General features: G+C 29.0%; 1 protein-coding gene, 1 long non-coding RNA gene and 1 pseudogene across 2 annotated transcripts in view; 2 read left to right on the forward strand and 1 right to left on the reverse strand.

The window, feature by feature from the left end:
• LOC149884792 (uncharacterized) overlaps nt 1-12,821 on the forward strand; it is a 97,437-nt gene continuing 84,616 nt past the window's right edge. The window contains exons 1-2 of the long non-coding RNA XR_016455127.1: nt 1-75; nt 248-2,577. This is a non-coding gene — a long non-coding RNA (uncharacterized LOC149884792). The remainder of the gene's footprint in view (nt 76-247; nt 2,578-12,821) is intronic.
• Nucleotides 437-2,324, reverse strand: LOC149884793 (uncharacterized). The gene is made up of 3 exons (XM_090096381.1): nt 2,190-2,324; nt 1,721-1,928; nt 437-730 (listed from the first exon to the last, which is right to left on the reverse strand). The coding sequence occupies exons 2-3, from the start codon at nt 1,918-1,920 to the stop codon at nt 616-618; spliced, it is 315 nt and encodes a 104-aa protein (XP_089952507.1). The 5' UTR covers nt 1,921-1,928; nt 2,190-2,324; the 3' UTR covers nt 437-615.
• Nucleotides 11,107-12,753, forward strand: LOC149884794 (uncharacterized; annotated as a pseudogene).

Raw genomic sequence — 12,821 nt, forward strand, 5'->3', positions numbered from 1 at the left:
TTTCTTCTTTTTCCTTTTTTTTTTTTTTTCCACTCTATTTGCAAATATTTTCTCCACAGCTTCAAAAAGCGCTCAGTATTTTTTTTTTTGAAAATTTTCCAGACGGCAGTTCATAGCCTTAAATTTTGACCAAAAATTCTATAAACTGCCGTCTGGAAAATTTTCAAAAAAAAAACACTGAGCGCTTTTCGAAGCTGTGGAGAAAATATTTGCAAATAAAAGTCATAGTATCTCTTGTTCCTAAAAGTTCTCTCAACTTTAATTAAATCATCAACTTGCTTGTTGTAAAAACAACCCGAAATCATGACTGATCCACCCAAGGACGTATTAATAGATGGACGTTCAACCCATTGTTTTATAAAAAAGATATGCGTGTTACGCTTTGTTTAGATAACAAAAGCGAAACAATAGGTGATAGTTGCGAAACCGGGGAGTATTTTTATTTTTTTCGACGTCGGAAAAAGATGGTCTCGACTATCCAATAAAAATATTTTTAAAAGTATTTTACTGAGCATCGATACATAAAATGAGTATGACAGAAAACTTTGCTATCAATCAAGATTATTCTTTTTTGCTTGAAAGTATTGATAACCAAATTGAATTAGTTGTGGATGATTAAATTGAGATAGATCTTGAAGAGTTAGCGGAATTGTTATCAGAGGATTTTGAATTGGAGCTCATACCACCAGCAATTCCTACAGAGAAGCTGATTGCAGAAGAAACCAAAATGCTGAAAAAAACAGAAGAACGCTTAATAGCTAAATTTACGTGTCTGAAATGTTACAATAAATATCTTAGAGAATCGAATTTTAAAAAGCATGAAAAGAAATGTTACATTGCCACTAAAGGTGTGCTTATACTCACATGTTGTGGAGCTTAACGCCTAAACGGGTGTTAATTTATATTTGCAAATACTCCCAGATTATGAAAATATTGTAATAACTCTTAATTTTGATTTTAGAAATTATTCAAAACTGTAAATTGTTGTAATGTACTATTGAACTTCCATATAGAAGAATGCAAGTTGTCTTTATTACATTTTTTACATATACTGGTGTAAGAAAATGTACACAGTTAAAAAATGGCTAGTTAAAGGTAATAGATGATTGACATTTCTCTTTAACCTGGGTTCCATTACAGCCAAGTTAGTATGGTAGATGGTACTAAAATCACAACAGACTTCTAAACATTAATGAACAACCTTTATGTCTAATAACTTTAAAGTTTTCAACTGTATTGCCTTCTCTCGTTTCAATTAATCCAACATCCTCATTTGATGTGCTTTGGAAATTTTTAAAATCAGAAAATTTATTTCTGATTACAAAAAAAGATACTGGAAGTCATTATTACATTTACAGATGTTTATGCATGAAATGTTGGAGAATATAATATTAGCAGATTGAAGATTTAGTTGATCTGGAAGAGATTTGTTAATATTAATGGATAATGGCACTTCACGATTTAAAACAATTAGTCTCCACATGCCATTTGATTGGCGATAACTATTGATTTTAACTATTACAAAATAATTTTTATTATTTTCATTGTAACAGTCAAAACCATGTTTTGATGAAAATGCTTGATGAATACTTATCGCATGTACTTTTTTATTTCTTCCAACTCTTGTGAGTGTGTTACATACATAACAGGTTTTTCAGAAAAAGTGAAGAATTTAACATTCCTCTCAACTTCAAAGCCTTTTTTTGATTTTAAATCTAACCTGTATAAGACCATATAACATGATTTGCATAAATATTCAGGATGAACTTTTTGATAGTCTGAGGTTGTATCCAGCTTGTAAAAGCTAAGAATTGCTTGTTTATAGATAACAAAAGGTTTTATTTGATAGTGACTATCCTGCTTTATTATGCAGCCACACTTTCTACATAAATGTTTTAAATATTCCTCATGAAGACTCATTGTTTATCCTGTAATGAGATAATAAATATGAATATAAGATTACTTCTTTTGATATAATATTTATAGAAGGTTAAAAATAAGGCTATGCATCACTTGTAGAAGGCTCAAGAATATGCAACTAAAAGTATGATCTTATCATTTTTATTACTTCTGTTATTACTATTAGTAACAACAGTAATAATTAAAAAAAAAAGTTCATTATAACTTAAAGTAGCTCTACATGACAGTTTAAAAATGCTTAAACAAAAATGCTCATTAAAAATACATACTTTATATATCTTTCCAACTCCTGAAACGAATAGTATTTTATGAACTTTAAGATCCTTTTAGTTATAATACCTTTAGACAAAATGCAGTTTAGGTATCGAAAGTAAGAAATTTTTTAACTAGGTCGTTCACGAAAAAAAAAATCACAAATTCAAGAGAAAAAAAAAGCGAGGCAAATTAGTTCGACATTACCGACAAAAATAAGAAATACTCTCTGATTTGAACCTTAAAGTGGGAAGCATAATCTGAGAGTGGGGTGAAAAGAACACTAAAAATATCTTTTTCGACCTTTAAACTATATCATAGCAGCTTCAATTTAATAAGGAAAATTTGTTTCACTTTACTCTATCCATTCTAGTAAACCAAACATAGCCTTTTTGCAAAAGCCTAGTTTTAGACGTTAAAGTTTAAACACAGCTAAATTTTTATTAAGCAAAGTTCATAGCTCAAATCAACCTTTTTCAGATTTGTGAACTATTCTTGATTAATTTTTTTGTCTTTTATAACCATAAGCTTCTGTAATGCATAATTATAATGGGTTTACTGAGGGAGGTTTTTTGACGGAAATTTGACGGGTAGAAGTCGGAGTATCTGTATCATGAATTTAGAAAATTGACGGTAACACGCATAGTTTTTGGCTAATTGGCGGCACCTTTGATCTATAACAATGCGTTGAACGTCCATCTATTAATACGTCCTTGATCCACCTTATGTTTAACCATTGGAAAAATGCACTTCTCCGATGACAAAAACTCGTTTTTTCGATTAAAAAATTTAAAACTGTAATTCATCAGGCTAAAGAACCTCCTACCATTGGTTAATCATTTTAATTGTTTTTTAACCTTTTCACTTTAATTTGTCGGAGTAACGGTAGTTTTGACATGTTCAAAATTTATAAGTTAAAAAAAAGTTTAATTCACATAAAGAAAAAGTGGAAACCATTTTGACCAACAGAATATAACAATATCCCTAGTATCTTTCTTTTCTTCCAATCACTCATCTCAATATATAAACCGATTGATGCGTTGCCAATCTTTACAATGTACGGCTCAGAGGCGTGACATCAAGACAAAGCAAACTAAACGAGAATCTTCGACTGAATCTTTTCTTGCAAATTTTTACATCGGGAGCCAATTTATATTATAAAACTATTTTCGGCCTTAAATTTTGACCAAATATTTTGCACCATAAAATTTTTTTTAGATGATTAAGCGTTTGTAAAAAACTTTAAAACTCTATTTCATTGATTTGTCACAGTAGATTTTAGATTTCAGGAGAGTCTTGGGAAGCCTTAAGAAGTGAGTGTATTAAATTTATTTATAGCTGGACTTTTGGTAAGTAATGCTTAGCGAAAAAATATTTTCTCAAAAATTAGTTTTTTTGACAAGAAATTGCCAAAGAAATTTTAATTTTAAAAATTTAGGAAAGAGAAAAAAAATATTCTAGGACTTAGGGAGCAAGAATCCACATGTTTTACCGTTCCACCATAAGACGCCATTAGATTTTGTCAAAGCGGTCGAATCAGAAAAACTTCAACTAATCATAATAGCACAGATTTTCAATTAGTTGGCTAAATGGTTAAAAACAATTTATACAAGAAATGTATAAAAAAAACAAAACAAAACAGGGAATTAAAGATTTTCTGATTAGGGAAATTGTTGGATCATGGTTTCTTGAAACCCTCTATGTAGTAAAATTTATATTGGGATCTGTGTCATTAACATTATTGTTAATTATACTTAAAATTTAGTTTTCCATCATTTTAAAAAACATCATCTTTAATAAATCATCTTCTGTAAAATTGCGTCAATATTATATGTGATTTGAGTTACACATCTATCGTGGTGTTTGTTTAAATTGCACCATTTATTTTTATCAAAGCTCAAGTTATAATTTTTAAATTTGTTACGTCAGAACTGACGTAACCTGGTCCCAATCCTATAAAGATGAAAAATGCGTAATTTAAGCAAAAAAACAGGATTTTTCTTACGTAAAGTAAATTTTTGTATAAACTGCAATCTGTTTTTTTTTTTTTTTTTTTTTTTTTTGCGTAAATAACGCATTTTCAGCTTTATAGGATTGGCCCCTGTTTCTTCTACGAAATTAATAATTCCATTTAAAAGTAAAAACTTTCCAACGTTTTTTGTTATCGCCGAAATAAAAAGGTATATATTTTTAGAAAAACAGAAAAAATTTTTCGTGAGATTATCTTTAACATTCTCAATTCACATTTCAGGAGACACATGTGTTTCTTGTTCAAGCATTAAAAATTGCTTCACAATCCAATTGAATTAAAGCAAAATATTCAAACTAAGCTCTTAAAAAACTGATGTAAATAGGAATTTAAAATGGCTATATGAGTTGACATGATCTTAAGTTTCATGAATTTTATTTTTCGTTGTGCGTTTTTTAAGTAAGCAGTTTTAAAATGTTTTTTTTCCTGCTACAGAATTTCAAGAAATATCAATTTTTTTTTTCATTTGAAAATCAATTTGCAATCATAAGCAATCTTCAGTTTAAAAAACTGTCACGGAGAGAAAACCTTTTTTGGGCGTAAATTAACCGTTAATCGTTGAATTTGTTTACAAAATGCGAAACCAAACCTTTTATTTGTAAATTTATGAGCTTCAAACCAAATAAGTGTAATAAATCAGTATCCATAAATTAGAATCTTAATCAGTATCCATAAATTAGAATCTTAATCAGTATCCATAAATTAGAATCTTAATCAGTATCCATAAATTAGATTTTTTGTTTATAAACTTACAATAATACTTAAAAATAAAAAGTTTTCAAATTTTATTTTATTTCTTAAATTTTATTCCTTTAACGCACGATGATAATGCAAAGAAGTTATGATGCAGGTTATTGTTCACTTAGAGTTAAGGATGATATTTCATGGGTTGTAGATTTCCAGGGAACGTATTCCAGTGTTTATTTAAGGCATAAAAGCATTTGAAGGAGGGGAAGGCCAGGTTACGCGTGTTTATTATATGTTGTTTTTTTTATAGCCAACACCTTTGTTAGAAAGGTCATTAAATAAGCTAATGGAATTTATCATTTTTATTTTTCTTCTTCAAAAACAGATTCACCAATTTAAAAGAATAATTGGAGCCCCATCGCAGCAAAAAACATATTTAGAAACAAAACTAGATTTTTTTTCTATACAAAATAAGTTAGAAAAACGTTTTTCAAGTAAAAAACAGAAATTAATAAGCTATATAAAAAACAAATACGAAATATACCTTTTTAAAATCCGCAGCGGAATCTGATTTTTTTTTCTCATGTTGAAGTTGTTACTCGAGCTTCGCTAAAACTTAAGCTGATGAAGAAAATCCAAACTGATGCCTAAACTGAAGAAAAGTTTTTGTGAACCTTAAGATTTTTTCGAACGTCATTCAACTTTACTTTTTCAATCTTGTTAAAAATAATACCATTAATATTATGAACACAAAAGTTAAACATTATTGCAATATAATATTTGATCACTTATAACTACCGTTTGCTAGTATTCTTTTTAACTCCCAACTCTACCCCCACTCCTCCTATTCAATTGCATACCACAAAAAATGTCCACTCTGCATCAATATTAAAATCAATTTTATGATAACAATGATTAACAAAATTTCTGTGATTTTTATATTGTGCAACACCATTATTTGAAAAATAATTTATTTTTTTACCAAATGATAAGTGTTTAGATAATTTACAATCAAAATTTGAACTTTATTCACAAATCAAGTGTCATTGTCTTCTGAATAAAAGCAGGAAGATTTTTGTTCCAATGGATATATTTCATTTAAATGATATAATTTTGCTAAATACAAGCCTCATCCAGTTTTTTCCAATGGTAACTTTGAATTTCATCTTAAACTATAAACACATAGTTTTCTACAAAATCAAATAGCGCAAAATTCTTTTTTTTTTATTTCCTTTTTTCATTTCTTTTAAATATTATGTTTGGAACTTGGCTATGTAAGAGAGTGATAAATTTTACATAACATTACTTTTTAGTCATTAATTGTTGCAGATTGCCTAATTAATTAAGCTCCACCAGGAGTTTTTGATTGGTTAAAAGATTTCTTTTTTGCTATCTAACTTAAATAAAGGATTTCTTTTTTGCTAAGTCAAATAGTTCTACATTTTTGACATCAATGGATTATGCGCTCATTTTTGTTTACACCACATATATGTTTTGAATAGTTATTTACTTTGCTTTAAAATCATTTTTTTAAGTTTACTTTCGTTTCATTGCATTTGTTAACAAAACTGCGTTTTAAATAAAGTACAGGCACAAACATAATGGGTTCTAGACCCTGCTGTAACACACCATTTAGGTTTTTGGCTACAAAACTTGCAAAAGCCAAATTTTTTGCAGGTTTCCCAAAAAGGTATGGTAAATGAGCTGGAGAAAGATAAAGAATAATTACGTCACTTTTCACGGAATATTTTTTTTAGTAACAAAATTTTTAATAAATTACCGTATAATTTATAATAGTTGGAAACTTGATTTTGATAATAGTTGGAAAATTGATTTTGAATTCTATAATCAAACTGGTTGCTTAGTTCAACCTGTTGGTTTACGCTAATCTTATATAGTCTTTTTTCCTGCCATTTGCGGTGTAAACTCGTCATTATGATAGATGTCGGCTATTTTCTTTAAAATTGTTTCAGATGATACTTTTGGTTTTTTGTTATTTAGAGATGATAAAATGACTTTCTTTTTTTTCAAGTCTCGTACTTTATAAACTTTTAATTCCGTTACGCAAAAGTTTTCAGCGACATACTTTCTGGTCCAAGACTCCGGAGTTGCAGCTATTGAATTTGGTGCTTCTGTTTTTGCAGAACACATTTTCCTAAATTTTATTAGGATAGTAGCTAAGAGACATCTTCGTATTTGTTAATTGTCCCAGATCGCAAATTTTTAAAAATTAAACTTCAATATACAATTTTATAGCTTAGTTTTCTTAATATATCAATGGTACTTTTTGTCTGTTTATCAACATAACATAGAATTTTCATAGTATCAACGAAGGGCAAGGTAAAATGTAACTTTAACTATTAAAAATAAAAAAGCTATGTTCTTTTTTTCTTCCCATACAATTTAGGCAATTTTGATAGATTCCTCAACTTCAAAGACTTAGTGCAGCAGATTAGCATAACAATTGTCCAAGAGTGGATAAAAGCATGAAACTTTTTTTAGATGTAGAAAATAAGTATCGAATGCATTTAAGATATGGTGGCACGTCCAGATTTCCCAAAAAGGTATGGTAAATGAGCTGGAGAAAGATAAAGAATAATTACGTCACTTTTCACGGAATATTTTTTTTAGTAACAAAATTTTTAATAAATTACCGTATAATTACCGCAGTCTAAATTTATCCAATCGTATTGCACTTTTAAAAAAACGATAAAAAAAAACGATTAAAAAACAAATCACATCACAAACAAAATATAAAAGTTTTGAAAAATAGATAAACAATATTTATCGATTAAAAGTAAGTTTTTAGTTACTTTTCATAATGTGTTGATGTATATATATATATATATATATATATATATATATATATATATATATATATATATATATATATATATATATATATATATATATATATATATATATATATATATATATATATATATATATATATATATATATATATACACACGTATGTATGTATGTATGTATATATATATTATTCTTAGGCCTCTATACATATATATTAATATATTATGGCCTAGCGATATATTGTTACACATCCTATTTCTACGGAAAATGAGGTTTTCGACCTAATCCGATTAAATGGGCAAAGTGTATTTTCTGCCAAAGAACCTCTGCAAACAAGTTGATATGCCCCACTAATTCTAAGCGTTCGGATTGTTTGACAAGTTACAAATCACTTGCCGAAATCTTACCACAATTTGTGCAGGCAGATTTGCTACAGCCTGGATTTTATATTCAGCGATTAAATGATGCAGTGGCTTTGAAAGTACTTTGACTGCGAACAAAGCTAAGTGGCATAAATCCTGCAGAATGTTTTACTATTCCACTGAACTCAATCGAGCAGCTAAACGTCTTCGTTGTGCATCCCTAGCTGCAAAGGGTGAGTCCTTAATTAATGAAGCCCAGCATGGCCTACTGTAATTATACGGCCTGATTTGTTGCATTTTCCGGAAAAAACTAAGAGGCCAGTTTTTTTACGGCTTATTTTAAATTTTAACTTATCGATGGCTCCGCGCAAAATCGGACTATCTGCAATCTCCGCGGAAAACAAATTTGGCATATCTGCAATCTCCGCGTAAAACAAAATTGGAATACTTGCATTTTTGCCAGATAAATTTTTGGACTATCTGCGTTTTTCGAGTGCATAAATTTTTGGTGGTGTTTCTTTAAATATTTGAAGTTTTTTATAAAATTCTACAATTTTTTAAATAATAGCGATTATTTAAACATTAATAGCGATTATTTAAACACAAAACCTTGATCATAACTTGATTAAGTTTGTGAGTAATCAAGTAGTTTTAGTTAAGATAAATATGTTAAAAATAACTTATGTTATTGTTAATAATAATATAGCATATGTAACAAAACATTGTTATGTTACATACTAATTGCTAAATTCATAATACATACTTTGTCAATTTTATTAAGCCTTGTTCTTGTGACTAATAACTTTATATCAAATTAAATTCTTGTTATTTTATGTTGCAATGTTGCTAAGTGGTCTTTATACGCAAGATCTGCATATAAATATATGCAGGATGTCTGCCAAATCAGGGAAATGCCAGGGAATTCGGATATCTTCAAAAAAATCAGGGGATTATTAGAGAAATTAGGTTAAATTTTAGAAAAATCAGGAAAGATGAGTCTTTATCAAGCTTATATAACTTAAATAAGTTATATATATATATATATATATATATATATATATATATATATATATATATATATATATATATATATATATATATATATATATATATGTATATTTATATATACACGTATATACACACACACATATATAAATATATATATATAAATATATATATATAGTAACCTAGATCGTAACTAACAAAATTATTGTTATTAACCTGTTTTTTTTCATTAAGCAATCAAACTATGTGGAGTTTTCTTTGTTGTCTACTTAAAACCATTCTTTTTTGGAGATGCTACTTAACTGAACACAAACTAGTTAAAAACTCATGCATGAGTATTAAACATTATGGTTTCCAACTTTTCTTAAACTTGGTTTATCAATAATTAGGATCAAAATCAAACTGAACCATGGTTTAATCAGATGTCACCTCAACTGCAGTGATGATCAAACAATTTTGCTTCAATTATATTTAATAATTTTTACATATCCAAATTTTTACATTAAAATTCAATTATTCTGTTCCTATTTTTAGGAACGGCATCAGCTTTAAAATAATCTCAGGCGAAAGTGCCGCCGTGACGAATAATATGACTGCTTCGTGGAATGAAACTACACTTCCAACATTACTTTTGAATTACAAGCTTGAAAACATTTTCAATGCCGATGAGTTTGGACTATTTTACCAGTGCCTACCAAACAAAACATACCATTTATCACGAGAAAAATGTTTTTGGGGAAAAAATAGTAAAGTCAGACTAACAGGCATAGCAGCAGGGAATAACTGTTCTGCCCACCCACACATTGAAGGGCTAAGCAACATCAACCTAATATTTTTCCCCCCTAACACCACATCTGTCCTTCAGCCCATGGATCAAGGCGTAATACGAAGTCTTAAAGCTCATTATCGTCACAAAATTGTGCGTTTGTGTATCAAGGCTGTCGATAATAACGAACCCATGCCAAAAATTTCTATACTTCAAGCAATGAAAGATCTTGTTTCTTCGTGGAATGCTGTGTCGAAGGAGACTGTCATCAACTGCTTTAAAAAAGCTGGTATCAGCAAAACAAACAAGAGTATTGAAGAAGCTGATGATGATCATTCTTTTAAGTTTTTGACAGAAGAACTTAACCGTTTGCGAGAGTTAGATCCTCGTGCCGTCCAAGAAGATCTCTCAGCGGAATCTTACATTGGTTTAGATTGCGATGTAGTAACCACCGGTTCACTTGCTACTGATGCTGAAATCATTGCTCAGATTTTAGACCCTAATTTTGAAAACGACGATAATGAAGATAGCGTTGAAGAAGCTATTGACGTTAAAGCCCCGCCACGCCCATCTGATATTCAATTAGAAATTGCTTTTGAAACAATTCAAAATGCTTCGCTATACAGCTCAAAATACGGAAATGAAATACAATCCCTAGCACTAAAACTTGAGGATTTAATGAAGATGGAAAAGATGGATAATTTAAAGCAATATCAGATAACAGATTTTTTCCAAAAGTTGTAGTTTTTGTTGTTAATAATTTTTGTCAGAAAAATAACTTGTTTTAATAAAAGTCGGGCAATTTTATTTATTTTCAACCCTTTTCTTGATATCTCGAACTCTCGATATCTCGAACTTTTTTTCCGGTCCCCTTACTGTTCGAGATATCGAGAATCAACTGTAACAATATATTTACCACTGAATATTATACAAAGGTGTTGAATAAAATATTGAATTATAATATTGTAACAATTACTATATAAATATTTGCTTGCATGCATTGGTTTATGCTTTTATAGTCATTTAATATGTAATGTATTCTGAACTGATTAATATGTAAATGATAATATTCTGACTGATTGCCTGTTTCATTATATTCCATTAGAGAGTGGAATAATGAAAAAGACAAGCAGACAGTCTATTATTATTACTGTATATAGTCGAACTGCTTTTTTATGCGATGTTATTTAAGTGGAGATAATTCCAATAATAAATGTAAGTGAACTTTATATTTAAAAATAACTTACACTTTTTTGATTCGTTTTAGTAATAAAATGGTTAATAAACTTGTTGTTACAAACTGTAAAACTGGTTACTCTAATGGTCCAAAAAAGTCAATATTTTATTTTCCTGAAGAATTTGATTTGCAAAAACGATGGATATACTTTGTTAATAGAAAATATTGGGTTCTATCAAAATATTCAGCTATTTGTGTTAATTATTTTGATGACAAATTTATTAATTACGGAAAAAGATGCACCTTAAAATCGAATCTTCTTCCAGTTCCAACTATTCAAATTGATGAAATAAGTGGATCATCAACTCTAAGGGTTCCAAAGTTGCCCCGAAAAAAACCAACTTTGAGATATTTTGGAAAAGTAGAGTTTGAAGATTTTCAAAGTGTTGATAAAAAAATTAATCTTGATTCTTTGACAGAACAACATTCTCCACCAGGCTTCACATTTAAAAAAATTCATGATAGTGTTGTTTATTATAAACTATGTTTTGATGAAAAATCAGGCATACCAATTGTTTTTGAGTCAATAAATGTAAATAAAGATCTTTATGTTTCATTGTCATGTAAAGGCTATCATATTCCTTTACCTGAATGGTTTCGTAGTGGTCATATTTTCAAATTACCAAACTGTAGTATGTTAGAAAATTTTCCTGTCTATATTAAAAATAAAGCCAATGATATGAATTCAATTTTGACAGAGTTAAATGAAATTAGATACTATTCTCCTCAAGGCAGACCTTCATATAATGCATCCATTATACGTTATGCACTAATTTTAGGTCACACTTCAGCACAGTCTTATAAGTTATTGTTAGAACAACTACCTTTACCATCTTTTAGTTTACTTAGAAAAATCCAAAGTAGTGATATAAATGCTTATAAAGCTATAACAGTTTTGTTACAAAAAGATTGTGTATCAAGTGATTGTGTGCTTCTTGTGGATGAAATGTATCTGCAGAAAGTAGCCCAATATCAAAGTGGGAAATATATTGGTGAAGGTTAAGAAAGTAATCTTTATAAAGGTGTTGTTGTTTTTAAGATTGTAGGGCTTCAAAAAGCTATTCCTTATGTTGTGAGATCATCACCTGAAGTTTGCACAACAGGACCATGGTTGAAAAAAGAAATTGATGAGTGCATTACCTCATTGCACCAATCAGGTTTTAAAGTAAGAGCTATTGTTACAGATAATCATTCTATCAATGTTAATGCATTTTCAGAGTTACATAAATCTTATACTGGAGATGGAAAACTATTTATTTGTCATCCAGCTTATCCATTTAATAAAAAATGTTAGGAATAACTTGTTGAATGGAAAAAAATTTGTTTTCCCTTCTTTTTCGTTTGATTTCTTCAAAGACAAAGTTGAAGTTCCAGCTGGTTTTATTACTTGGGATTTATTTCATAAAGTTTATGAAAAAGACCAATTATTAAATGGAAACTTGAAAAAAGCGAGGAAAATCAATTATCAGGTCACTCATCCTGGAAACAATAAACAAGATGTTAACCTTGCATTAGCGATTCTTGATGAAACAACTACAGCTGCGATACTAAGTTATTTTCCTGAAAGAAATGATGCAGCACAATTTTTGTCATTGTTTCATAAGTTATTTATCACACTTAATTCAAAGCAGATGTTTAATACATCCAATCAGCTCGGCAATGCTGCTGTAAAAGGAGATAAAAAACCCACATTTCATAGAGAAATTGCAAATTGGATTGAAATTCGGTCAACATGTGAATATTTTACTTTAA

This window comes from Hydra viridissima, unplaced genomic scaffold, assembly GCF_058129835.1.
Source record: "Hydra viridissima isolate aposymbiotic clone 2 unplaced genomic scaffold, HvirCarnegie_v1 scaffold_8, whole genome shotgun sequence".
Lineage (NCBI taxonomy): Eukaryota > Metazoa > Cnidaria > Hydrozoa > Anthoathecata > Hydridae > Hydra > Hydra viridissima.

Bases quoted from the DNA above. Each gene is read 5' to 3' on its own strand.
- LOC149884793 (XM_090096381.1), bottom strand. From the start codon at position 1,920: ATGAGTCTTCATGAGGAATATTTAAAACATTTATGTAGAAAGTGTGGC. The intron at 731-1,720 runs GTTAGATTTAAA...TGTTTTTTTCAG, and splicing joins TGTTATATGGTCTTATACAG to CATTTTGGTTTCTTCTGCAA.